Here is a 25956-nt window from a genome sequence, read left to right on the forward strand (position 1 = left end):
AGTTCTTTGTATATTTTAGATAATAACCTCTTATAGGACATACAGTTTGCAAATATTTTCTCCTGTTCCATAGGTTAAACCCTTTTCATTTTATTCACCTTTGCTGTCCAGAAGTTTTTAAGCTTGATGTACTCCCACTTTGTTTGTTTGTTTGCTAACTTTTGTTGCCTTTACTTTTGGTGTCAGATCCAAAAAAACATTGTCAAGTTAATGTCAAGGAGATTACCCCCTATGTTTTCTTTTAAGAGTTTTATTGTTTCAGATCTTACATTTACATTTTTAATCTGTTTTAAGTTGATTTTTGTGTGTGATGTAAGATTGGAGTTCACTTTTATTCTTTTTTGTACCAACATCATTTATTGAAGAGACTATTCCTCCATTGTATATTCCTGGATCCTTTGTTGAAAACTAATTCACCATATATGCATGAGTTTATTTTGGGCCCTTTCTTCTTTCCATTGATCTGAGTGTCTATTTCTAATGCCAGTACCATAATGCATTGATTACTTGTAGTATATTTGAAATCAAGAAGTGTAATGACTCCAGCACTATTGTTCTTTCTCAGGATCCGTTCGTGTGTTCGGGGTCTTTGTGGTATCATATGAGTTTTAGAATTTTTTTTTCTATCTCTATAAAAAAATACCTTTTAATAAGGATTGGATTGGAATCTATAGATTGCTTTGGGTAACTTGAATGTTTTATTATCATTAACTCCTCTCATCAGTGAACTTGGCATATTTGTTCTTATTTGTTTCTTCAATTTCTTTCATCAGTATCTTGTAGTCTTTGGTGTATAGACTTTTCACTTCCTTGGATACATTTATCTCTAAATGTTTTATTGTTTATTATACCATTGTAAATGGGATTGTTTTATTTCTTCTTCAGATAATTCATTGTTGATACATAAAAACTGATTATTTATGTTGATTTTGCCTTCTGCAACTTTACTGAATTTGTTTATTAACTCTAATAGTTTTGTGGTGGAATTTTTAGGGTTTTCCATATATATTGTGTCATCTGCAATTAGAGACAGTTTTACTTCTTCCTTTCCAATTTGTATACCTTTTATTTCTTTTCCTTGCTTAAATGCTCTAGATCATACTTAAAATACTATCTTGAATAAAGGTAGCAAAAGCAGGCGTCCTTGTCCTGTTCTTGATCTTAGGTAAGGTGTTAGCTCTGGGCTTGTCATATATGGCATTTTACTATGTCAAAGCATGTTCCTTCTATTCTGAATTTGTTGAAATTTTTTAATCATGAAAGATGTTGAATTTTGTCAGTTGCTTAGTCTGTATCTGTTGAGATGATCATATGACTTTTATCCTTCATTGTGTTAATGTATTGTTTCACATTGGTTGATTTGTGTATGTTGAACCATTCTTACATCCCTGCAGTAAATCTTGATCACAGTGTATGGTCCTTTTGAAGTAATGTTGAATTCAGTTTGCTAATATTTTTGTTGAGAGTTTTTGCATCTGTGTTCACCAGGGATATTGGAGTACAGTTACTTTCCCTGTAGTGTCCTTTATTGGCTTTGGTAACCGGGATTTACTGGCCTCCTAAAATGAGTTCAGACATGTTACCACCTATTCAGTTTTGAAAAGGATGGATATTAGCACTTTAATATTTGGTAGAATTCACCAGTGAAGCCATCTGATTCTGGACTTCTCTGTTTTAAGAGGTTTTTAATTACTGATTCAGTCTCCTTACTAGTTATTGGTCTGTTCATATTTTCTATTTTTTCAGAATTCCATCTTGTAGAGTTTGTGTTTCTAGGAATTCATACATTTCTTCTATGTTATCCAACTAATTGATGTATAATTATTCATAGTAGTTTCTTTTGATCCTTTGGATTTCTGTAATAAGTCTTCTCTTTCAAATCTGATTTTATTAATTGAGGCTTTTCTCTTTTTTTCTTGGTCTAGTTAAAGGTTATCAGTTTTGCGTATATTTTCCTAAAACCAGCTCTTAGTTGCATTGATTTTTTTATATTGTTTACTGCATCCCATAAGTGTTAGCATGTTGTGTTTCTATTTAATTTGTGTCAAGATTTTTAAATTTCTCTTTTCATTTCTTGATGCCTTGGTTGTACAGGAGCATGTTGTTAAATTACCACATATTTATGAGTATTCCAGTTTTCTTTTTGTCATTGATTTCTAGTTTTGTGCCATTGTAGTCAGAAAAGTTACTTGGAATGATTTCGGTCTTTTAAAATTTGCTGAGACTGGTTTTATGGCCTAATATATGATTTTTCTTGGAGAATATTCCATATGTGTTTGAGAATAATGTATTTTCTGCTGCTGTTCGGTAGAATGTTCTGTATATGTCTTTTAGGTCCATATGGTCTAAAGCATCATTTAAGTCCAGCATTTCTTTATTGATTTTCTGTCTGGCTGACCTATCCATTATTGAAAGTGGGGTATTAAAGTCCCCTAATATTGTATTTATGTGTATTTCTTTCTTCAGATCTGTTCATATCTGCTTTATAAGTTTAGCTGCTCCTGTGTTGGGTGCATATTTGCAAGTGTTATATACTCTTGATGAATTGACCTCATTGTCATCATATGACATTCTTTGTCTCTTATTACAGTTGTTAACTTACAGTCTATTTTTTCTGATATAAGCATACTTAGTCCTGCTTTCTTCTGGTTTCCACTGGCATGAAATATCTTCTCCATCCCTTCATTTACAGTCTGTATATCCTTAAATCTGAAGTTATTCTCTTGTAGGCAGCATATAGTTAGGTCTTATTTTTGTACTCATTCAACCACTCTATGTTTTTTGATTAGATATTTTAGTCTGTTAAATTTGAAGTAAGAATTGATAGGTACAGCCTTACTGTTGCTATGTTACTGTTTTCTGGCAGTTGCATAGTCCTTTCTTCCTCTCCTGCTATCTTTTTTTGTGCATTGATGATTTCCCGTAGTGTTATGTTTTGATTTCTCTGTCTTTTGCATACTTCTATAGGTTTTTGCTTTTGGTTACCATGAGGCTTGCAAATATCTTCTAATAGTGTATTTTAGGCTGATAACATTCTAACTCTAATGTATATAGAAACTACATTTTTACACTTCCCTCCCACAATTTATGTTTTTGATGTCACAGTTTATAACTTTTTATATTGTGTATTCATTAACAAATTACTGTAGTTATAGTTATTTTTAATACTTTTGTCTTTTAAACTTTACACTAGAGTTATAAGTGATTTCCCACTATCAATATAATATTAGAGTATTCTGAATTTAATTACATGTTTACTTTTATCAGTGAATTTTATGCTTTCAAACATTTTTATGTTATTAGTATTCTTTCATTTCAGCTTGAGGATCTTCCTTTAACAACTCTTGTAAAGGCAATCTAATTCTAATGAAGACTTCAGCTTTTGTTTGTCTGTAAAACTGTATCTATCCTTCAGTTCTTAATGACTGCTTTTTTGGGGTAGGGTATTTTTGATCAGCAGTTTTTTCTTACTGCACTTTGAATATATCATGCCACTCCTTTCTGGTCTCTGCTGAGGTTTCTGCTGAGAAATCCACTCTTAAACTTAATGAGATTCCCCTATCTGTGACAAGTTGCTTTTCTCTTGGTGTTTTTAAGATTCTCTCTTTGTATTTAACTTTTGAAAATTTAATGTTCCTTCATGTGGGTCTCTTTAGATCCATCTAATTTGGTACTCTTTGGGATTTCTATATTTGGATGTCTGTTTCTCTCCCAGGGTGAGGATAATTTTTAACCACTATTTCTTCAAATAAATTTTCTGTCCTTTCTCTTCTCCTCCTGAAACTCCTGTAATTCCTTTGATTTGCTTCATGGTGTCCTGTAAGTCCTTTAAGCTATCTTTACTGTTTTTCATTCTTTTTTTTTTCTTTTTGCTATTTTGACTGGATGAGTTTCACTGACCTGTCTTTGAATTCACTTATCTTTTCTTTCATTTTATCTAGTCTGCTCTTGAACTCTTCTGTTGAATTTTTCAGTTCAGTTATTTTATTCTTCAGTTCTGTGATTTTTGTTTGGTACCTTTTAATATTCTCAATCTCTTTCTTGATATTTTCACTTCGTTCCTGTGTTGCTTTCCTGATCTCAGTGACCATCTTCACAGCTGTTTTTTTTTCCTTTTAATTCAATTTAGTTAACGTCTGGTGTATTATTATTTTTAGGGGTAGAATTTAGTTATTCATCAGTTGCATATAACATCCAGTACTACTTATATCATGTACCCTCCTTAATGCCCATCACCCCATCCCCCCAGCCATATCCCCTCCAGCAACCCTCAGTTTGTTTCCTATAGTTAAGAGTCTGTTATGGTTTGCCTCCCTCTCTGTTTTTATCTTATTTTATTTTTCCTTCCCTTCCCCTATGTTCATGTACTTTATTTCTTAAATTCCACATGAGTGAAATCATACAGTATTTGTCTTTCTTTTACTGATCTATTTTGATTAGCATAGTACACTTTAGTTCGATCCACGTCATTGCAAATGGTGAGATTTCATTCTTTCTGATAGCTGAGTAATATTCCATTTTATATATAGTACATGTAATTTGTATATAATGTGTTTGTGTGCACACACCAGATCTTCTTTATCCATTCATCCGCTGATGGACATCTGGGGTCTTTCCATATTTTGGCTATTGTGGACATTGCTGCTGTAAACATTGATGTACATGTGCCCCTTTGAATCACTATTTTTGAGTCCTTTGGATAAATACCTAGTAGTGTAGTTGCTAGGTCACAGGGTAGCTCTTCTTAACCTTTTTGAGGAAATTTCATATAGTTTTCCAGAGTGACTCTTTATTTTTTATAGTGAATATATACAAGTGTTAAGACTGTTTTATATGTTTTACCTTTTTTCATGAACTTACAATATGACCGCTTATAAAATAAACATAAAATCATTTTTAAATTTGTCATGCATATTATTTTTTAACAGTGACTTATGCTTTTGTCTTTTATGAAGGGGGAAAAAGTGTTTTTTTTCTTCTGCATGCTGAACACCTAAGTTTTATTGTCATCTTTATCTTACAAATCTGTAGTACTTCAACATGACTATTATGCCTTATCTATTGAATTAAATATGTACATTTTTCTTAAGGAAAAGATGAGAAAGAAAACTTGAGCAATCTTTAAGTCTTTACTCTGTTGTATAATTTTAGACAGCACAATAACTCAAGGATGTTGCCATCTAATGATTATTATTATTAGTGCCTGGCTATTTCAGATCACACAAAGTTCAGAATGTCTAATATTTTCCAAATATTAGAGTCCTTCTGAGTTTCCTGTGAACAAAAGATTTAAAAAATAATGTTGGGCATTTTTTTTTGCACGTATGGCAATAAAGAAATGCAAAAAACAATGCTGCTTCTGTCTTGTCAGTTAATGTTGAGCTGCTCTATTTCCCTACCAGAAAACATATTTTGCATATTCACCTACAGTCTCAACTTACTTGATTTTAAATATGGAAACATTTTAGAGAAGCAGACTGGTTTTAATATTTACATTATAAAGCTTATGCCAGATGTGCAGAAAATCACAGTAGGTTGTGGATTGTAGCTCCATGGATGATTGACCTGCTCAGAAAAAAATGTTACCCAGTTGCAAAAGCCAAGTACTTTTCCAACTATGTGAAAGGAAATTATGGATTTCACTGGTTCTCTTTGAGCACATTCATTCAAATGAGATTCTATTTCTTTGTGCTAGTAATCTTTACACTTGGCCTACTTTATTCTTCCAAGGGAGGATTTCCAGTGAGAGTGGAATAATTTTTTTGGTGTTGTCTCTTTCTTTAAGAGATGACTTATTTCAGAATACATTCTAGTCAGTTGTGTGAGTTACATGGTTTTCTTAATTTGTCTGAATATACTAAAAAGCTAAATGGTTGTGTTTTGTACCTTCCTTCCACTACATGACCTTTTGACTGGGATGTCTGTGGTCATTTTATTATACAGGCTATGCTTAGAGCTCAAACAGACTGTTTTTGTAGAGTAATTAGTGACATTGCTTTAGAACAGTATCCCCCTAATTTAAAGTTTGGGCCCTATTCTCAAACCTACTGTACCTTTTCTCTGCATTTTTAAAAAGACCAGGCTCAAGATAGAGAAAGGGATAAAAATGTCATTGGTCGGTCTTAAAGATGCCCATGTGGATGTGTAGGCACTAAAAATTCCAGTAAATTACAACTGAAATGATTATTTTTGGCTATATTGACAGTTTAATCAACCGTAATATCTGCTTTATTAACCGTAAATTTGCTTTATTTATTATAATACCCTAAATACCACCTTGTCTTCTTTCATTGACTATCTTTAATTGCATAAGCACAATCTAAAATTTGTGTATCATGAAATAAAGGAAGACAAGTTTAAATGATTTCTGATTTTCTGTATCTTTTTTCCCATTGAGGTTTCTTTGGAATATAAATAAGATTATAAATTTCCCCACAAGATACTTTAAGGGAAACAGATGGATTTGGTATATTGAACTTTGAAAGGTAAATTTTGGTGTGTCACATCTATCAGTATGCAGAGGAACAAAGCTTAGGAAAAGAAAGATTTTTTTTGTTAATGAAAAATGGAAGAAAAATACATGTGTGTTGTGCATTATAATTCATTTGAAAAAAGGAAATGAAAATGTAATACTTGAAACAACTTAAGAAACAAAGAGTTCTTCTCACTTTCATTGACAATATAATTTATAATCCAAGGTCTGGCTTTCTATATATTTTTTCCAGTTCAAAGGTCATCATGACTAACAGCATGACTACATTGAAGTTTTAAATTTCATTCTTTTAGAAAAAAATAATATATAATAAGGCATATTGCATGTACCTCATCATTTTAAAAAGTGCATACATGTAGTTTTCACAGTAGTTTTATGTAGTAAGGTCTAGGTAAGAGAATTTTTTAAAAAATCTTTCAAATACCAATTATTGCAATTTCAAATCCCAGTTTCCCTCTAAACTCCCTTTTCAAGTGATTAATAGGGCAATTATAACTTATTATCTGGCATTTCACTTTTACAAATAGCAAAATGTAGTAAAGCTTTAGCTTAAAACATTGGCAGAACCTGCCTTGGCTTCTCAACACTGAACGTGCAATTGAACTCAAATTAGGAAGGTCAAGAAGGGCCTTTTTGAGGGACTCTGCACTTTGTCAGAGGTATTTATTCATGTGTAGAAGATTAGAATTCATAAACATTTTGCCAGTTTTTTGAATGCTATTTCTTTTCCTTGTTGTTCTTGGCCAGGCCATGTCAGTACAGCAAAATGCTGCTTCATATGACTTATTATCAGCAGAATAATATGTATTACATAACTCAAAGGAATTATAAAATCAGCAGAAACTTTTGGCTCTGTATCTTAGTGTAAATATATAGATGGGTACCAAAAAAACTTAATTTTTTAAAAATTAAGTTATCTGAGTGATGCAACCAAAATAGGTATTTTTCCTTTTAAATATTTTTTATCATGAAAGTGATCTAGTTACCAAAACATCTTTTACCTGTCCTTTTAAGAAATATGCACGAGGACAGTCAAAATAATATAGTATTGGATAAAAACTGGTTTAAGCATGGTACAGAAAATTCCTTGAGGCAACTGACTTTGAAGACATACCATAAGTGCATTTTTTTTTCTTTCTCTTGGCAAAGATCAGAACTTAGATTTATCAGTCCAATCAGTGTACGATGAATATTTTTGAACTTCTTCAGTGAAGCACTTAGAAACACCAGCTTGGGGTTTGCAAGAAATTGAAGTGACTATCTTAATCAGAAGAGTCAGGCTGCTTGAAATGGCATCAGAGATCTTTATACAAATAGTTACATTATTTTTAGAATCAGTAATAGAAATATGTGTGAGGTTCTCAGGGAAAATGATTTTGGTAGTCTGCATTTGTGCTGGTGGCGGTGGCAGCAAACAGTGGCACAGTTAATTTAAGGACAAATTTGCCTACTGTTATGCAAAGCCAATTAACAGCACCCTGGGTTGCTTCCCCTGAAGGAAATGTTTCCAAGAGGTGAGAAAAGCTTAAGCTGTTGGCATTCCTATGGAATCTAAAACGAAAACATTGAAAAACTTTAGGCAGGTAAAAGAAAGGGGATGACATATAGTAGGAAGAGCCTTGGGTAGTAAGTTGGAAACATGGCCATTAAAAGGCCACCTGTCAAAACAGAATAAATGACTGTTTTAAGCTTGTTAGAGAAAAAAACAAATTGCTGTCAATGTGGAAGTTGTTGGGATGATGCTACAGCCTCTGGTACGAAAGGTTCAGCCCTTATATTTGAGTCTATGGCATGTTTTTTCTTTTTTTAAAATGTTTTTTATTTGAGTAGAGTTGACAAACAATGTCAACATTGGTTTCAAGGGTATAGCAGTGATTCAGCCTTTTGCTATGTTATGCTTTGCTCACTGCAAATGTAGCTGCCATCTGTCACCATGTGATGCTATTAAAATATCGACTATAGTTTTTTTTCCATCTCCTTCACTCTTATTAAGGTTTGTCTTTTACTCCTTCCTTCATTCCTTCTTCTTCTCCCTTTCTCCCTCGCTCTTTCTTTTCTCTCTTCCTCTTTCTCTCCCCCGCTCTCTCTCTCTTTCAAGATTTTATTTATGTATTTGAGAGAGAGAGAGAGCACAAGCAAGAAGAGGGACAGAGGGAGAGGGAGAAGCAGACTGCCCACTGAGCAGGAAGCCTGGTGCAGGCTCCATCCCAGGACCTTGGGATTATAACCTAAGCCAAAGGCAGACACTTAACCAACTGAACCACTCAGGTGCCCCTCTTTCTCCCTCCTTCCCTCCCTTCTTCCCTCCTTTTTTACCTTCCTATCTCTTTTATTTCCCACTTTCCCTTCTTGCCTTCCTCTCTCTGTTTCTTTTTCTCCTTTCCCCTCCTCTTTATAATAACTGCAGTCTTCTGTTGAGTGGCTCAGCTGTTTTTTTCTGACTTGAATTTCAGCAGTAGTGGTTACACTTAGTGATTGTATATGTTGATATCTTCCCAAGGTGACTTTTTGCTCTAAAGATGCTGAAAAAGTCCCTTGAATTAACTCTAATAGGTGTAGACAGCTACCGCTGAGGTGAACTCTGGAGATGGTACTGTCCAAGTTGGTCATCAGGGCTTTGTTTGCTTTAGATTTTAAATAAAGAACTTTTGCCATCTTTTCATCCTTTAAATTATGTATGACCGACTCCATTGGGGAATTGGTGTGAATCTGGCAAAGCTTACAATCTCGTAAATAGTTGGAATTCATGAGTAGAGAAAGGGAGAATTGAATACAGGGACAATGTATGATAATTCAGAATACATTTTTCTAAGGTTTTTTTTCTTAGACTGAATCCTATCCATTTTCTGAAAGAGAATGTAGGAATAAAGAGAGTAAAAATGTTTTGGAAAATATTATTTAAAGATACTTTCTGTTGTAGATATGGCCTATGATATTACATTTCTTATATTCTATAAGGTTTATAAGAAGCTGAGCCAAAGTGATATGAGGATAGTTTTGTTGTTGTTATCTGTTTTAGCAAATGCCAAATAAAGTAGAAGATAACTGGTAATTCAAAACTCCATCATGTAGATGTTATATACTGTTTGTCTTTAGGATTTCCAGAAGGTGTTAAAAGGAATGTGGGCTAAGAACCTATATACTTCATAGGGTTCCAATTACCAATAAAAGAAAGAAAGCATTTTCTTTTAGTGGTGAAACAGACATATTTCAACATTCCTTTATCTTCCCATTCATTCAGTAGTCTTTTATTGGATATCTATTTTTTTTCCCAAAAGTTCTAATATGAGTAACATTAAAAGCAATATTAACAAAATACCTTAGGAATGTAATATAGGACCTTTTGTATTTAACTATGAGGATGGAGGAATATTTTAATAGAGGTAATATTTAACCTTGGTCTTAAATAAAAATGAGATTTTGACAAGCAAAAATCAAAGGAAAGGATTTATCTGTTATAGTAAAAATAGATAGATAAAGACATTAAGACTTCTTGAAATTGTGGGTGGCTCTGTTTTGGGTTTGTTTTGTTTTTGGCAGAGGAAAGGCTACTTTGAATGGAATAAAAGTAAATAATGAGGCTGGATCAGTGGTATGGAATATGATAAGGAATTGGAATTTCTGTGGAAAATATGGAAGACTTAAATAAGCACCATACTTTGGGGTAAAATAACAACAAAGTATGTAATTTTTGAAAAAGACAGACTCTCATATAAGAAAAAAAGAGTTTCTTAAGGAAATAATCATTAGGCAAAGTTTTCCTCTGATTATCAATATACAGAACAATAGTCCATCAGTGATATGTTGGAGCTCTCAGTGGCTTGTGAAAGCCAAGTGTGTGTATATCTCTACTCAAATCTGAGTTCAGTCACATCACACTGGTATCTTGAAATAGGCGTTGGTGGGAATATTTATAGCATGGAATTCAGCAAATGCTACAAATTACAGCTATTTCTGTTAAACATTTACCAGCATACCACTGCTACATGATGTGAAACAGGTCTTCTTAGCAGAAAAATTGACATTGGAAAAGAGTATAATACAAATCTTTTTTATTAAACAAACAAACAAACAAGCAAAAGCCCCAAGGAAAAGCAGCTTAAAATGCAAATTAGATTAAAGAAGAGAAAATTTAAAAACACATGCAGAGGGAAAAAAATAGGATCGAAGACAATCAAACAAGATGACTTACCAAGTATAACTATCAAATTTAAGCTTATTTGAAAAACAAGGACAAGAAAACAAGGTTTTTGGCATATAGAATAAATTAAGCCTTCGTTATAAAAGTTAATATCTAAACTCTGGGCATTGTGTTAGGAAACTACACATAAAGCACTGAGCAGACTTCCCTTCAATGTTACTGAAACTTCATTTTAACATGCACCTATGTATTTATTTATTTATTTCCCTAACTCACCTGTGGTTTGAAATGTTTTCTCATTGTATTGCACATCTATAATCTTACCTCAGGACTTAAAAATATTGATAGTGTGAATTATCCAATTTATTGCATTCATTATCCTCTTCCCAGTACACCACTACGCCTCCTTTTCACCTTTAAGTTCATTTTTAATTATTTAGCTAGTTCTTACTACAGGTGTTTAATTATGCCACTAAGTCCAAACTTGCCATAGTTCAATATCATAGAAACTATGGAGTACTATTTGAATATGATAATGAATAGAGGGACTTCTTCATAATCTTCCTTCTTCCATTCATTAGCTGATATTTTATGTCATGGTAGTTGTTTTGTTTTGTTTTGTTTGTTTTTTAGTATTTACTTATTTATTTTACAGAAAGAGAGAGATTTGGCGGGGGAGTGGGGGGAAGGGTTGGAGAAGGTTTGAGGAGAGAATCCCCAAGCAGACTCCCCTCTAGCACAGAGCCTGATGTTGGGCTCATCCCACAACCCTTGAGATCATGACCTGAGCAGAAACCAAGAGTCAGACGCTCAACTGATTGAGCCACCCAGGTGCCCCAGTGTTAGGGTAACCCCAGCATTAAATAGAACAATGACCTCAATAATAATCTCAGATTTTAGCCTGTGTGTCCCTCTTATTTTGTTCAAGGTGCCTTTAATATCTTATGTGGGCTGCATGGTCATGACTTACCCTTTGTTTCTTGGTTTTCCTGATACCTCATAAGACTTGTTAGATTTATATCATTCCTCTTGGCCAGAGATGTTTCTTTATTGCCATGTGATATTACCCTTTATTATCCACATGTAGGTAGGATTCAGGCAGACTCAGTCTGAATAATCTTAGTAGTCTGTCAGTGTAGTAACTTGATTATCAATGGAATCCATCCTCATTTAGTTTTTTTTTTCCCCCCAATCTGTTTGGTCAAGGATTTCAGTGACTTCAAATAAATAAAAGGGATTATTTTGAAAGTGACTCATGAATCACAATGTAGATAAAATTATAACCAGATTTACTTAAGCAATCAAATTAAACATGTATAGCTAATTGCAAACATCTCTAAGATAATTAGTTAAATGAAGGTTGAGTTTTAACCCCCAATCCCTCCTCACTGGGGAATTGATAATAGTTCATCCGCCTGGAAGGTCAGGTCTATGTGGCAAACTACTTCCCTTATCCTCTTGGTCTTGATCATCATATTATTCCAAAGTTCTGCAATATCTTTGATCCTGACAACTAAACCCTTTCTGAATTTTTTCTGTGTTGCTTTGCATGCATGCTATAGTGCATCTCTCAGTCCCTTTTTAAGTGAATTCGTAGCCTGTATCTAAGAATACAACTTGTTATTTTTGCTGAAACACTCATAGTCTCACTTTTTTCCTAAAATGCACAATAGTATAGTAGAAAAAATATGTACTCAAGAACCAGACTTAGTTTCCCTTATGTCAGAAAACATACTCTCTTTTTTAAATGTCTTTAACTGTAAAGTATAATATTCAGAAAACTGTATAAGGTATGAACGTACAACTCAATGAAATACTACAAATCAAGCACATATATAATCATCAACCAAGTCAGGAAATAAAATAATCTCATCACTTCAGTAGGCCCCATATTTTCTTTCCCAATTAGTACTCCCTTTCTCTTTTCTGAAAGTAACCAATTTCCTGTTTTCTAACATAATAAATTTACCCATTTTTTAACTTTACATACATGAAACCATATATATATATCTTTGTATATAACTTCTTTTGCTCAGTATGATGTTTGTGAGACTCATACATGTTATTGCAACTAGCTATATAGTTCATTTGTTTGTACTGCTATATAGTACTACACTTCATAAAAAGAATAGGAAAATACCATAGTTTGTTTATTCTACTTACATTTTTAAAATTTATTCTACTTTTAATGAATATAGGGAATTTTTCAGTTTGGGGGCCATTACGTACAATGTTATAATGGATTTTATGTGTGTTTCTTGATGCATTTGTACACACATTTCTGCTGAATATATATCTAACAGAGGTATTGCTGGGTTGTGGGATTTGCATGTGTTTAGTTGTTATAGATAATAATAAACTGTTTTCCATAGTGGTTGTCACAACTCATACTCCTACCAGTAGCATATGACTATTCCGTTGTTCTGTATATTTCCTGTTTATTGGTTCCATATATTGGTATTGTCAGTCTTTTAAAATTTTAGACATTGGGGCGCCTGGGTGGCTCAGTGGGTTAAGCCGCTGCCTTCGGCTCAGGTCATGATCTCCGAGTCCTGGGATCGAGCCCCGCATCAGGCTCCTTGCTCAGTGGGGAGCCTGCTTCTCTCTCTGCCTCTGCCTGCCTCTCTGCCTGCTTGTGCTCTCTCTCTCTGTCAAATAAATAGATAAATAAAATCTTTAAAAAAAAATAAAAAATAAAATAAAATTTTAGACATTATTTTTGATATGTGATAGTATATCATCATGGTTTTGTCTTGGCAAAATGCTAATGAAGTAAATCAGATCTTCATTTACTTTTTGATTATTTGTATATTTCATTTTTGAAGTACTTATTAAGTCTTCTCTCCACTCTCAGGTTGTCATTTTTCCTACTGATTTGAGCAGTTCTTTATGGATTCTATTGTTGGTTAAATGTGTTGAAATATCTTATCTAATTATCCTTTTAATCATGTCCTTTGATAAGTAAAAGTAATTTTATTGTAGTACAAACCTATCATTTCCTTTATGATTAGTTTTTTTTGCATTCTTTTAAAGTTTTCTTTGTACCCAAAGCCATTCAAATATTCTCCTCTATCTTTCCTTAAAGCTTTGTTTTTGACTTCAACATTTAGCTGCACAGAGGGGGTATAGCTCAGTGGTAGAGCATTTGACTGCAACATTTAGCTGCACAGTCTATCAGGAATTGAATATTTATATGTAGCATGAAGTAGAAGTCAGTTTTTTTTTTAATGTGGATATACAGTTGATCTTGTACCATTTATTAAAAAGTTCATCTATTCCTTATGGCCCCTATACAGACCTATCCTTGTCTGTATACTCATGGTGATGCTTCTCTATTCCACAGATCTGTTTGTCTGCTTGACATTATTAGATTGCCTTAACTACTGTGGTTACATAAGAAATCTTGATATCTGTTAGAAAAAATCTCCCAGTTATTTTTTGTCTTCAAGATAGTCTTGGGGCTACATTTGTCCCTTCTGTGTTTTCATATAAGATTTTAGAATCAGCTTGTGCAGTTCCACAAAAGACATATAAATTAATTTAGTTTATCAATAAAAGCAAAGATTATCACATTGTAATAAAAAAGTGCTGTTTAAAGGGATACTTTATGTAATATAATAATAAAGTTTGAATATATAGAAGTGAAGAAAAAATTAAGCTACAGAAATTAACTGGAGAGCTCATGTAGCTATATTAATATCAGATAAAGTGAACTTTAAGACAAAAAAGAACTAGAGATAGAGATACTTCATAGTGCTAAAAATATTCTATTAACTGAGAAGATGAAACAGTTCAAGAGTTATATATCTAGTAACACAGCTTCAAAACATATCAAGCAAAAACTGAAAAAACAAATGGAAAAATAATCAAAACCACAATCATAATGACAGATTTTAATACACCTCTCAGAAACTGATTGAGAAAGAAGACAATAAAAATTAGGTATATAGATTTAAATACTTTAATAAACTAGCCCTCATTGAAATATATAATAGGCCATACTCCGTAACTACAGAGTATCATTCCTTTCAAGGATTCTTACAGTGTTTTCAAAAACAAACCATATTTGGGGGCATAAAGTAAATTTCAATAAATTTCAAATAATTGAATTCATACAGAGTATAACCTCTTACCACAATGAATTAAACCAGAATCAGTATTACATAACATAAACAAATGGAAAGACATTCCTTGTTTATGGATTGGAAGACCTGATATTGTTAAAATGCCCATACTTCACACAGTGATCAACATTTCAGAGCAATCCCTATCAAAACCTCAGTGGATATTTTTTACAGAAATAGAACAAAAATGTTTAATTCATAAGAAACCACAAAAGACTACAAGTAAACAAATCAATCTTGAGAAAGAAGAACAAAGCTGGCGTCCTCATACCTCCAGCTTCAGTAATTAAAACAGTATGGCAGGGCCATAAAGACAAATTTGTAAGCAAACAGAATAGAAAGCACATATGTGGTCTTCAACTAGGGTCCCAAGAATACATAATGGAGAGAGGATAGTCTCTTGAAGAAATGGTGCTGGGACAACTGGATATTCATTTATAAAAGAATGAAATTGGACCCTTATCTTACATCATACACAACAATGAACTCAAAATGTATTAAGATTTAAATGTAAGATCCAAAACTAAAAAACTCCTAAAAGAAACTAGGGAAAATTTCATGACATTTGTCTTGGTAGTGATTTCATGGGTATGACACCAAAAGCACGGCAACAAAACCAAGCATAAACAAGTAGTACTACATCAAATTAAGAAGCTTTACAGGAAAAGAAAGAACAGAGTAAAAAGGCAATCTGTGGAATTGGAGAAAATATTTGCAAACCAAATATATCTGATTAGATGTTCATCTCTACAATAAATATGAACTCTTTAACAGCTCAGTAGGAAAATATACTAATAACCTGGTATTAAAATGGGCAAAGAACTTGAACAGAAATTTGTCAAAGAAGACATATTATGGCCACAAAGCATATGAGAAACTGTTTAATATCACTAATTGTCAATAAATACAAGTCAGAACCACAGTGAGATATCACCTCACATCTGTCAGTATGACTGTTAACAAAAATGCCCAAAATGAGTATTGGCAAGAATGTGAAGAAAAGGGAACCCTTGCATTCGTGTTGGTGGGAATGCAAAATGCTCTGAAAAGCAGTATACAGGGCCCTCAAAAAATTAAATATGGAACTTCCATATGATATAGCAATCCTCCTTTTGAATATTTACCCAAAAGAATCAACATCAGGATCTTGAAGAGATAATAACACTCCCATGATCATTGCAGCACTGTTTACCAAGGACAAGATGTGGACACAAACTAAATGTTCACTGGTAGATGAATGAATAAGAAAATGTGGTCTATACATACAATGGAATAATATTCAGCATTTAAAAGGAAAGAAATTTTGCAATATGTGAAACATGAATGAACCTTGAAGCCATTATGCTAAGTGAAATAATCCAGTTGCAGAAAGCAAATATTACGTGATTCTGCTTACATGAGGTATCTAGAATAATCAAATTCATAGCATCAGAAAATGGAATGGTAGTTGTCAGGGGCCAGAGGGAAGAGAAATGAGGAGTTACTAATCAATGAACCTGAAATTTCAGTCAAGCAAGATGAATAATTATGCTCTAGTGATCTGCTCTATGACATTATGCCTATAGTCAACAATAATGTATTGTACACTTACATATGTAAAGTGAATGTGGGGGATATAAATGTGTATATTAGAATAGAAAGTTTAAATGTAAAGATAGAAGCATACAACTGAAGAAGTTAAAAAATCAAAGCAATAAATTAAATATGAAGTAAGCAAAAGAAGTATAAAGAGAGGAAATAATAAAATACAAAACAAATGTATAATATATGATTTGTAAAAGTCTACATTTCGTTCTTTGAAATAATTAACAAAATTGATAGAACTCTAGGAAGACTAATTGACAAAGAACAGTTATGCATTACCAGTACTCAAAATGAAAAAGGGGGTTTTATTACAGATTTTAATGTATTAAAGAAAAATTGTTATGTAAAAAAAAAAGTTGAAATTTTACTTGAAATGGAAAATTTCTTACAAAAATACAGCTTTGCAAAAACCAAGTCAGAAAGATGGAAAATTTGAATGGCACTGTAATTATTAATGAAATTGAATCTTGAATGCCAAATTTACCAAGAGAAAATACTAGACCCCTATAGCTTTGTCAGTGAATTCTATAATTTATACTGTTTTAGAGTAAAGGGAGGGAGAGGATGGGAAGAACACTTGACAGCTGATTTCTTGAGACCAGTATTATATGATACTTCAAACTTAAAAGAACATTATAAGAAAGGACTATTATAAGAAAATCTTGCACGTAAGCTTAGCAGCCAAAACACTAAGCAAAATATTAGCCATTTGTCAGTATCTTAAAACCCATAACAAAGTTGTATTTAAGCCAGGAACATATTAACGTTCCAAAATAAGGGGCGTCTGGGTGGCTCCAGTGGTTATGCATCTTCCTTCTGCTCTGGTCATGATCTCTAAGTCCTAGGATCCAGCCCTAGCCCGGCTCCCTTCTCAACGGGGAGTCTGCTTCTCCCTCCGCCTCTCCCCTCTCCCTTGTGCTCTCTCGCCCCACCTTTCTCTCAAATGAATAAATAAAATCCTCAAAAAAAAAATTCCAAAATAAGTAATTATAATTTGTTACATTGAGAGAATGATGAAGAAGTATGCCATTTCAATAGATGCTTAAAAGTCAGTTAATAAATTAAACACCCCATTACGATAACTACTTCCGAAAAACTGGGAATAAAGAGAAAATTTATTAACTTGATAAAGGATATCTACAAATGTTCTACAGTATTCATCAGATTTAAGAGGGAAATATGGGAATTTTTCATTGAAATCAAAAATTGGGCAAAGATGCTCACTTTTATTGCTTTGTTTTAACATTGCACAGTGGTCCTAGACTATGCAATAGGGTAGGAAAAAAATAAATAATAAGAGGATAGGAGTAAACAAATCTATTAATTTTTATGGATGATATAATTGTGTATATAGAAAATCTATACAAGATTATTCATATATACATTACTGGAATTAATAAGTTTAAAGAAATTGATGCTCGGGGTGCCTGGGTGGCTCAGTGGGTTAAAGCCTCTGACTTTAAAAAAAAAAAACAAAAAAAGCCTCTGACTTTGGCTCAGGTCATGATCTCAGGGTCCTGGGATCAAGTCCCGCATCGGGCTCTCTCTGTAGCAGGGAGGCTGCTTCCCCCTCTCTCTCTCTGCCTGCGTCTCTGCCTACTTATGATCTCTGGCTGTCAAATAAATAAATAAATAAAATCTAAAAAAAAAAAAAGAAATTGATGCTCAATTTAAAAATCAATTAAAGTTCAAAAATCAATTAAAATATCAATTAAAATCAATTTATTGATTTAGAAATGAATCATCACTGTTGTTATTCCTAGTCTTTCACTCTAAACCATACCCCAACTATAGCAGGCAACCAAGAGGGAGAACCTATTCCACTTATGTCTCTTAGCTCTGAAGCGTCAAATAAAGGCAGCCTCCTCACGTTTTCTTTCAATTAATCTTTCCTTCATTCATTCAACATTTTAAAAATACCCATCTTATCCCAAGTTCTATCTTTGCCTTTAAGTGGCTCACAACAAAATAGAAAATGACAGAGATGACTTACCACAATAATGTGTAGAGTAAACAAGAATATTTGGTGGAAAGAAAGCACAGAGATGGAAGTAATTTGCTCTATCAGAATTTTAGAAAAGATATCACAGAGCGGGCAATGTTTGTGTTGGTCTTTGGATGATTTAGTAAGGTTTCACCCATTCAAATAAGGATAGAGAAAATTGAATTTAGCAGAAACAGAACAGATAAAGGCATTAAAGTGTGAAAATGCTTGACATATTTGGGAAACATAAAAGCTAACAAGAGTAGTTAGATTCTTTGCTTGATTAACGTATACATCTATCCTCATGTACTTATTTGCAAAATCTTTATTTAGCTTTGTTCTGTTCTGAATCATGAAAATAATAAAGTTGATTTTCATGTCTCATGAGTACAGAGTGAGTTTTAAAACTCTTACTCAGGAGCTTCTCCAAAGATACTCTTGCCTATTTCTATAAATGCATCTTAGCCAACTAAAATGACTTTTGATTATTTAAATGATTTGATTCTAAAGAATATGAAAATTACTTACTTACTACATTATAACAGTCACAATTTTATGGTGTTTCAAAATAGCTGTATACTTAGAAATTACATGATAAGTAAAACTTACCAAATATCTGAAGTACATCAATATGGTATTGCCACTTTGTGTAAAAAATGTAGAAAAATAAATGTCCCTGTCACAGAGTCAGAAAATTTCTATAAAGTTCTATAAGTAATGGTTGCATTTAAGCTTTAGACCTAATAAAGCTGCATGAGAACTTTGTGTGTCAAGAGATTGTGTTAAAATTACCTTGTGTGTCTTATTACTCCATGATAATAATTATTACTTGATGAAATAGCATGATGGGTGTGAGACATTTTCTACAACTGCATCGGCTTTATCATTTTTTAAATACAAAAGTACTCTGATTTACATAAAATACATCCTTATTTTTTAATAACTCTAACATTGATTAGCCTCAGTAGGCAATGATTTTGCCCAAATTTAAGAAAAATGACTATTCATTTAATATTATTTCATTACAGTTAGTTATTAGATTACTAATTATGACCAGTACTTATAAATATTTGTTAAATAGCTGCTTTAATCAGATGTTTTTAGTGCTTTTGATTGTGAATGATTATATGTGCTGCCAAAGCAAGCACATTAATTGTGAATGATTAAATCAGCACTCTAGAAAAGACAGCTCAGTTCTGTGGTCCCTCTATCAAGGTTTTAATTTTATAAAAACAGACTCTAAATGTCATTTGCCTTCTTGTCAGTTCAGAGTATTACCTATTATCTTCTCTGCAGAGCTACCAAAGAAAAAATAAAGAACCTACATTGAGAACTTCCTGAATTCATCTCTGTGTGTATACCCTCAAAAATGAAGAAGATTGGGGCAATTTATTGAAGTTTAAATCCTCTAAATGGCATTCACCTAAAACATGCAGGGAAATGGTTTTGGGAGGTTTAAATTATCAGTGTAATTGCTTTAATTCTCTAGGTTGCTTTTATAAGTGGACACAACTTTATCATATCCAAATGATGATTCCAAATTAGAGTTGTTTGTATTTTTACTCTCAGTACTCTGAATCACATTTATGTTCTGCATAACCCAGGTCTTAAAAATAGCCCACAAACCTCAATGCAAGAGAGTTCCAGAAGTGAGGTTTTTACATTAAAGATCTTCCTGTAGTTTTCTTTGCAGTAGCCAGCACCTTTCAGTTTGTCAGCGTTTTTCCTCTAATGTCTCAGAAAAGCTTTTTGAAAGCTATATTCTGAAATCACCTCGTTCTTTTGTTCTTAGATATTTGAACACTGAGTGATGTTTCAAAATGTTTTATTAGTAAAATCCATCTGATTTCTATTAAAATTTTTCTCTAATCTCTGAGACAGAGTGAAAGGAAAGAGTATTTATAAGCAAGATAGCTCAACACTATCTAATTCTGGAATAAGTTTTCCAAGTAACATTCTGCCTATGATTCATTAGTGTCTCTGAGTTAAGAGCTTGTTACTAGGATAACATATTCTTGGAGATACTATCTAAAATACCAGATTTTTAAAAAATATTTTTAAAAATTGTAAGAACTTGAGATTACAGAGCCTTTACACTGACACTTCTTTCTTTCTCACTAAACTGTATTGCAAATAACGTTTTGATGTTTTAAAGGTTTTTCTTTGGCAGCTAAGAAAAACACTCTTGAAAGTTGTATTTAGTGAATTTACCCATGTATAAATATCCCTAAGCTAGTTGGTTATCCTATGGCATCTGGAAGAAAGGTGCTATTGTTTTAGATTCCATGACTGAAGTATAGAATAATCAATTCAGAGAGACCCTGGGGGGAAGATTCACTCACATATGCTGTAGAAACTTGGAATTCCTGAGTTTTTAGGTTATTTTCTTCAGATGAAGAGACAGATGAGTTTCTATTTCAGTACAGTGTGTGGTGACATTGGTTCCTTTTCATGCCATATTATAATTCGACCATCAGTTTGAATTTGAGACTATTGACTTTAAATTTTCTAAGAAAGCTCCTTTTTTTGTTAATACCTTTGTTATTATTACTTTCCTTTTGTTTGCAAGTGTTCTGGCTATGCAGTTCCTGGTGCTATACACCAAGCTACATGATCAAGGTATTCCCAGGATGTATCATCAGACTTAGTTCTGCCAAAACACTCCATATATTACTTAAAGTTCCTCTTCATTTCTCGCAAAGCACTGTTTGCTAAGCTTGTCCTTGAAAAATCAGTGTAATTCCAGAAGATCATTATACATTTGCAAGGCAGGAATTTGTCCCATGTTTCCACATGGACATCTGCATAGTTATAAGAACAGTAGAAGTAAAATGAAAATGTGCAGTTTTTTCCCCTTAAAAATGCACTGTTATTTAGCTTTGGTTTTGTTTGAACATTTTCTCTACCATTTATTTAATAGCAGTTGGATAAGAGCAGCTGTGTCTCATGGCTTTCTATTGTGAAGTGTCCAGAAGTGTAAAGTGGTTGAATATAAAAACACTGCAAAAGTACAGATAATAGACTGCCCACTTTCTGTGTACTGCAACTTCCCTGAGGTTTTGTTTGCAGGGCCCAGCTGCATATACAGACATGATGGAATTTGGTTTGTAAAGAACCTACAAAAATTACACAGATAACTCAGGTTTCTAACGAATAATACACAGACATGCACCTGCTTCACGGACTTCATAGATTAGTTTTGTGACCAATATAAAAGCCCCTTGGAATTCAATTACATGGCTGCAAAACAGAAAATAAAACTGGCTATACTTTCAGAACTGCTCTCAGCAAAATGAAAATATTAACTAGTTCTTCAAGCAAGCTTTGGGGTGGGATTGTTTCAGTTTGCTTTGCTTCTTTCAGATTTACTATAAAGTCATAATATTCCGCTCATCATTATCTACTATTCTTGCAGCTGGAGCCGCTTGCCGAGGATATTCTCCACCAAACCCCGAATATGAATGCTGTTGTTTCTTTACAGAAGATCATTGAAATTCAAAGTATGTCTTCAAAGTTTCTTTTTAATTTCTAATCAGGTACAACTAATTAAACTTATACTGAAAATGAAAGCACATGAAAAACATATTTGAGTTTCCAAATATGAGAAACATATTTAGAATTATACTTCACACATATTATATATTCACACCTAAATGTGTTACTACCTTGCTCTTAAGGTGGTGATCTAACCTTAACTGATAACTGAGAGGCTCCAGATGTAGAATCTTGTATTTCTCATATTTTCCAAGTACTTGGATTTTTTTTTCATTACTACCACTAAGTGTCTGTCCAAAACAATGAGATAATCTAGAAATTTTGATTATATTGTCTAATTTAACTAAGGATAAGTTATGTCCTAATGATGTTGGAATTCAGCAAACATTTACTGTTTTTTTCCTTTCCTATTTTTTTTAAATTTTATTCAGTTTTATTTTTCTATGAATCTAGTAAAGTAAAATTATGGAAGAACTTAACATTTATGAATATTATTTTTCATGGAGAAGTATGTTCTTTTTTTTTAGTTTAATTTGTGTGTGTGTGTGTGTGTGTGTGTGTTCCAGAATTCATTGTTTATGCACCTCACCCAGTGCTCCATGCAATACGTGCCCGCCTTAATACCACAACCAGGCTCACCCAACCCCCCCACCCTGCAAATACTAACTCCTAGTGAGGATTGTACCTAGCACTTGTAAATCCAATATTCCCCCAAACTCTTAGCAATACCATGTGGATTTTAATTAGCATTTTTCTTTTAATTTTTTCTATTATTTGAGTTTTTTGTGTATTTTATAGTCTCTTAGTCTTGGTTCCTTAGAGGATAATGATCAGGAGGACAGGAATCACATTCTTTTCACCCCTGCAGGTACCTGTAAAAAGGGTTGGCAGCAGAGGAGAGGTTTGAAGTGCATGGGAGCCTGGGACTCAAGAGTTGGCAGATTTAAGTAGGTTGGATTTGATCTTCAAGGCCCTAGGGACCAGAGCTTGCTCCAAAGGGAGCTTCTGAAGAAGACCTCCACTTTCTTAGTCATGGACATATAATGTAGTAGATGTTGTTGTTGGTTTCTCAGCAACAATGCCTTCCTCACTTCTACTCAAAAGAAGCCTGGTTTTCCTCATGAATCCTTGTCACCAGATACCAGGGGAAAATGAACTTATGCCCAGCTCCAGGAGATCAGTTCTTAGTCTAAGGCTAAACTAGACAACCCACTTAACAGTGATTGGTTAAGGAATGGGTACGTGAAGCAATTTTGGCCACTGAGACTCAGGGCTGGCTTCTTGGGTGTTCAGCTGTGTAGTCACACAGGCCCCACACTTAGAAGGACCCTATGCATGGTTTAATGCTCTTACTAGTGCTGTCTTTAAATTTGTATAAAAAATTTTGAGCAAGGGGCCCACATTTATTTTGCACAGAGCCCTGCAAATTATGCAGTCAGTCCTGATAAAATTCAAGGTTAGTGATGTGAAAAGATACTTGCCAAGAAAGACTGATACTTAGATTACCACAGGGAGAAAGAAGTAAGGTTGTGGTTGAGAAGGAACCGAATGGTGAGTTGAGGTAAAGAGAAATACAAATATGAGAGTGATCTCTTGTCATTTGGGACATAGAGTAGAAATCACTACAGAGAAAGTTGTTTCAGACTTTGGCTTTGACACTATGTGGTACATTTTTTTTTTAAGATTTTATTTATTTATTTGAGAGAGAATGATTGAGAGAGAGCATGAGAGAGGAGAAGGTCAGAGGGAGAAGCAGACTCCCCAAGGAGCTGGGAGCCTGATGCGGGACTCGATCCCAGAAGTCTGGGATCATGACCTGAGCTGAAGGCAGTTGCTCAACCAACTGAGCCACCCAGGCACCCTATGTGGTACATTTTTATGTCATTCTGTGAATTGTGTATCTTTTGAGGCAATTTAATTGTATGTCTTTGGGGCCACTCTTCCAGACTACAGAAACAGAAGGGGGCTGCATTAGGTCCATAAAGCAATAAAATTAAAGTCAGTGTTTCCAAGTACCAAATTTTATAAAGCCTCGAGAAATTAAAATTATGGGCTTCTGGCCTAGCAAACAATGCTAAATTTCCTTATAAACTATAAAACTGTGCTCTTAATTTTACCTTTCTCTGTTTTATAACTCAGTCTTCCATTTTAAGTGCTCTTACAGGAATCCAGGCCCTTCACTGGGCTCCCCATATCCTCTTTGGTGGGGAAAGTAGTCAAGACTCACCACATAATTTGGATCCCAGTGCAAAATGAAAATGTGTGAATGCTTCCATGTTAAAAAAAAATTACCATAATTCAGGAAGGTGACCACAGAGCATTGAACCAAACATGAGGACTCTTAGGTACATGGAAGACCTTTGCAGCTGCACTGGTTGCCACTAAGGTAGCCTTTGTTAACTGAAGAACCTTCTCTTCACATATGTCTCTGAGCATCACACAGGTGCCTCCTTTTAACTTTGGGAGGTGTTTGAATTTCAGCCTACCTCTTAGTACAGGTTGTGAAGGATTATTTTGTGCTACAGTTTGAGACTACAGTATCCAAAAACTATGTAAATGTTGAGAAGCAGGATTTGTAGCATGTGGGAAACATTCAGGCAAGTTCCTAGATAGCCTTGTCCTGAGGCAGACAGCAAGGTGCTGACAGGCCTTATATGAATTTCTCTTTGAGAACTGAGCCCCCCAGCTGAGGGTATGCAGGTGCTGGAGGCTGTGATTAACATTGGCCCTTTGCCTGGCCACATGTAGAGAGTATTTGGCAGCAGGACCATCCCTGTTGTCCTGTCCTTGTTTATGTTTTACTCTTTTAACCCAGAAGAAAAGACCTTACAAGGCAGTACGGCAGGGCAACCATTTCTTCTGACAGGTAATAAAGACCCCTTCTGACAGGTCAGGTTCTGGTTTCATCTCAAGATGGTGGATGTATACAAAGATCAGCCATTTTTGAGATGACGAAAGAGATGGTCAGGTCAAGAAGCTTCATGTTTGCACATGCTGTTCACTCTAGCAAGTGTTTTGCCTCATCCCCTATTAAGTTTTCTGGATTTAGCTCAGATGTTATCTCTTTTGGGAAGCTGTATATCCCTTCATTGTCATTCTAGATTAGGTACATTTCCCGTGTGTTTTCATAGCAGGGCTTGTTTTCGCTGATATTGTTTTTAATTGCTGAATTCTTTGCACAGTATCTGGCACATAGTAGGTATTGTGCAAATATTTACTGAATGGATGAAACAGCTTATCTGTCAGTATTTGCCACATTATTTTTCTTAGCCCAAGTTGATTTTTTTAACCAACAAAGGCAATTATACTCCTTGGCTAACCCATGTGGAGAAAACATAAGAAAAATGGGCAAAATATATGTGAGCTCTTTTTGTCTGTCTCCCAGAACCTGTAATGATGAATCATTTCTAAGTTAGAAAGAATTTGAATTACTTGGGAGCTACCATTTCTGTCACTAATCTTTGAGGCGGCAATTCTCAGAGCTGAAATTAATTGTTGGCTGATGACTGTAATCACCAACAAGTGATGCCAGGTAAGAGTCAGCCCAGAGAAGGATAAATGATCCTCATAGGTATGTTTCCTTTCCTAAAACCCATCCTAACCACTTACAGAGTCTATTATACTCTTCTTCCCTTCTTTTGCATTGCAAGGTGAGAAGCAAGGCTCCCAAATGCCTTTTTTCACACCAGTCCTGGCCCATGATAACATGTTCACTGATTTTGAAGGGGGGAATCATGAAGTGAGTTTTCCATAAAACTTAATTCATGTAGTTTGAAAGACTATAATTTTAAATTCTAAAACATACAATGAATGATATTGATATTGATCTGTGAAACCCCAAAATATGAAAACCACAAGTATAGAGCCATGGTTTCCTTTTATTTATTTAAATGTTTAGTAAGAAGAGTACTCTTTTTAAGTGTCAACCAATTTTCTAGACCTCCTGCATGATAATAGTGATAATCATAATATCTTTTGATTTGTAGATCAAGACAAATATATATGTACACAAGGATTTGAGGATTCTTTAAAATTTTTGCTACAACCCTCCAGTGGTTTGGAGCTGATAAGTTGAAAAACACTAGTGTAGAGGATTTAAAAATGACAGGAACTTCAATACTCACAAGCCATGATG

The 25956-nt window shown here is 33.9% G+C and overlaps 1 protein-coding gene across 1 annotated transcript in view; it reads left to right on the forward strand.

Annotated features, from left to right (window-relative positions):
• The window catches only part of HDAC9 (histone deacetylase 9), a 938635-nt gene that overhangs the window by 873733 nt on the left and 38946 nt on the right, over positions 1-25956 (forward strand). The window contains exon 25 of the mRNA XM_047696020.1: positions 21742-21826. Within this exon, the coding sequence (XP_047551976.1) occupies positions 21742-21826 (85 nt within the window). The remainder of the gene's footprint in view (positions 1-21741; positions 21827-25956) is intronic.

Source organism: Lutra lutra, chromosome 11, assembly GCF_902655055.1.
Source record: "Lutra lutra chromosome 11, mLutLut1.2, whole genome shotgun sequence".
NCBI lineage: Eukaryota > Metazoa > Chordata > Mammalia > Carnivora > Mustelidae > Lutra > Lutra lutra.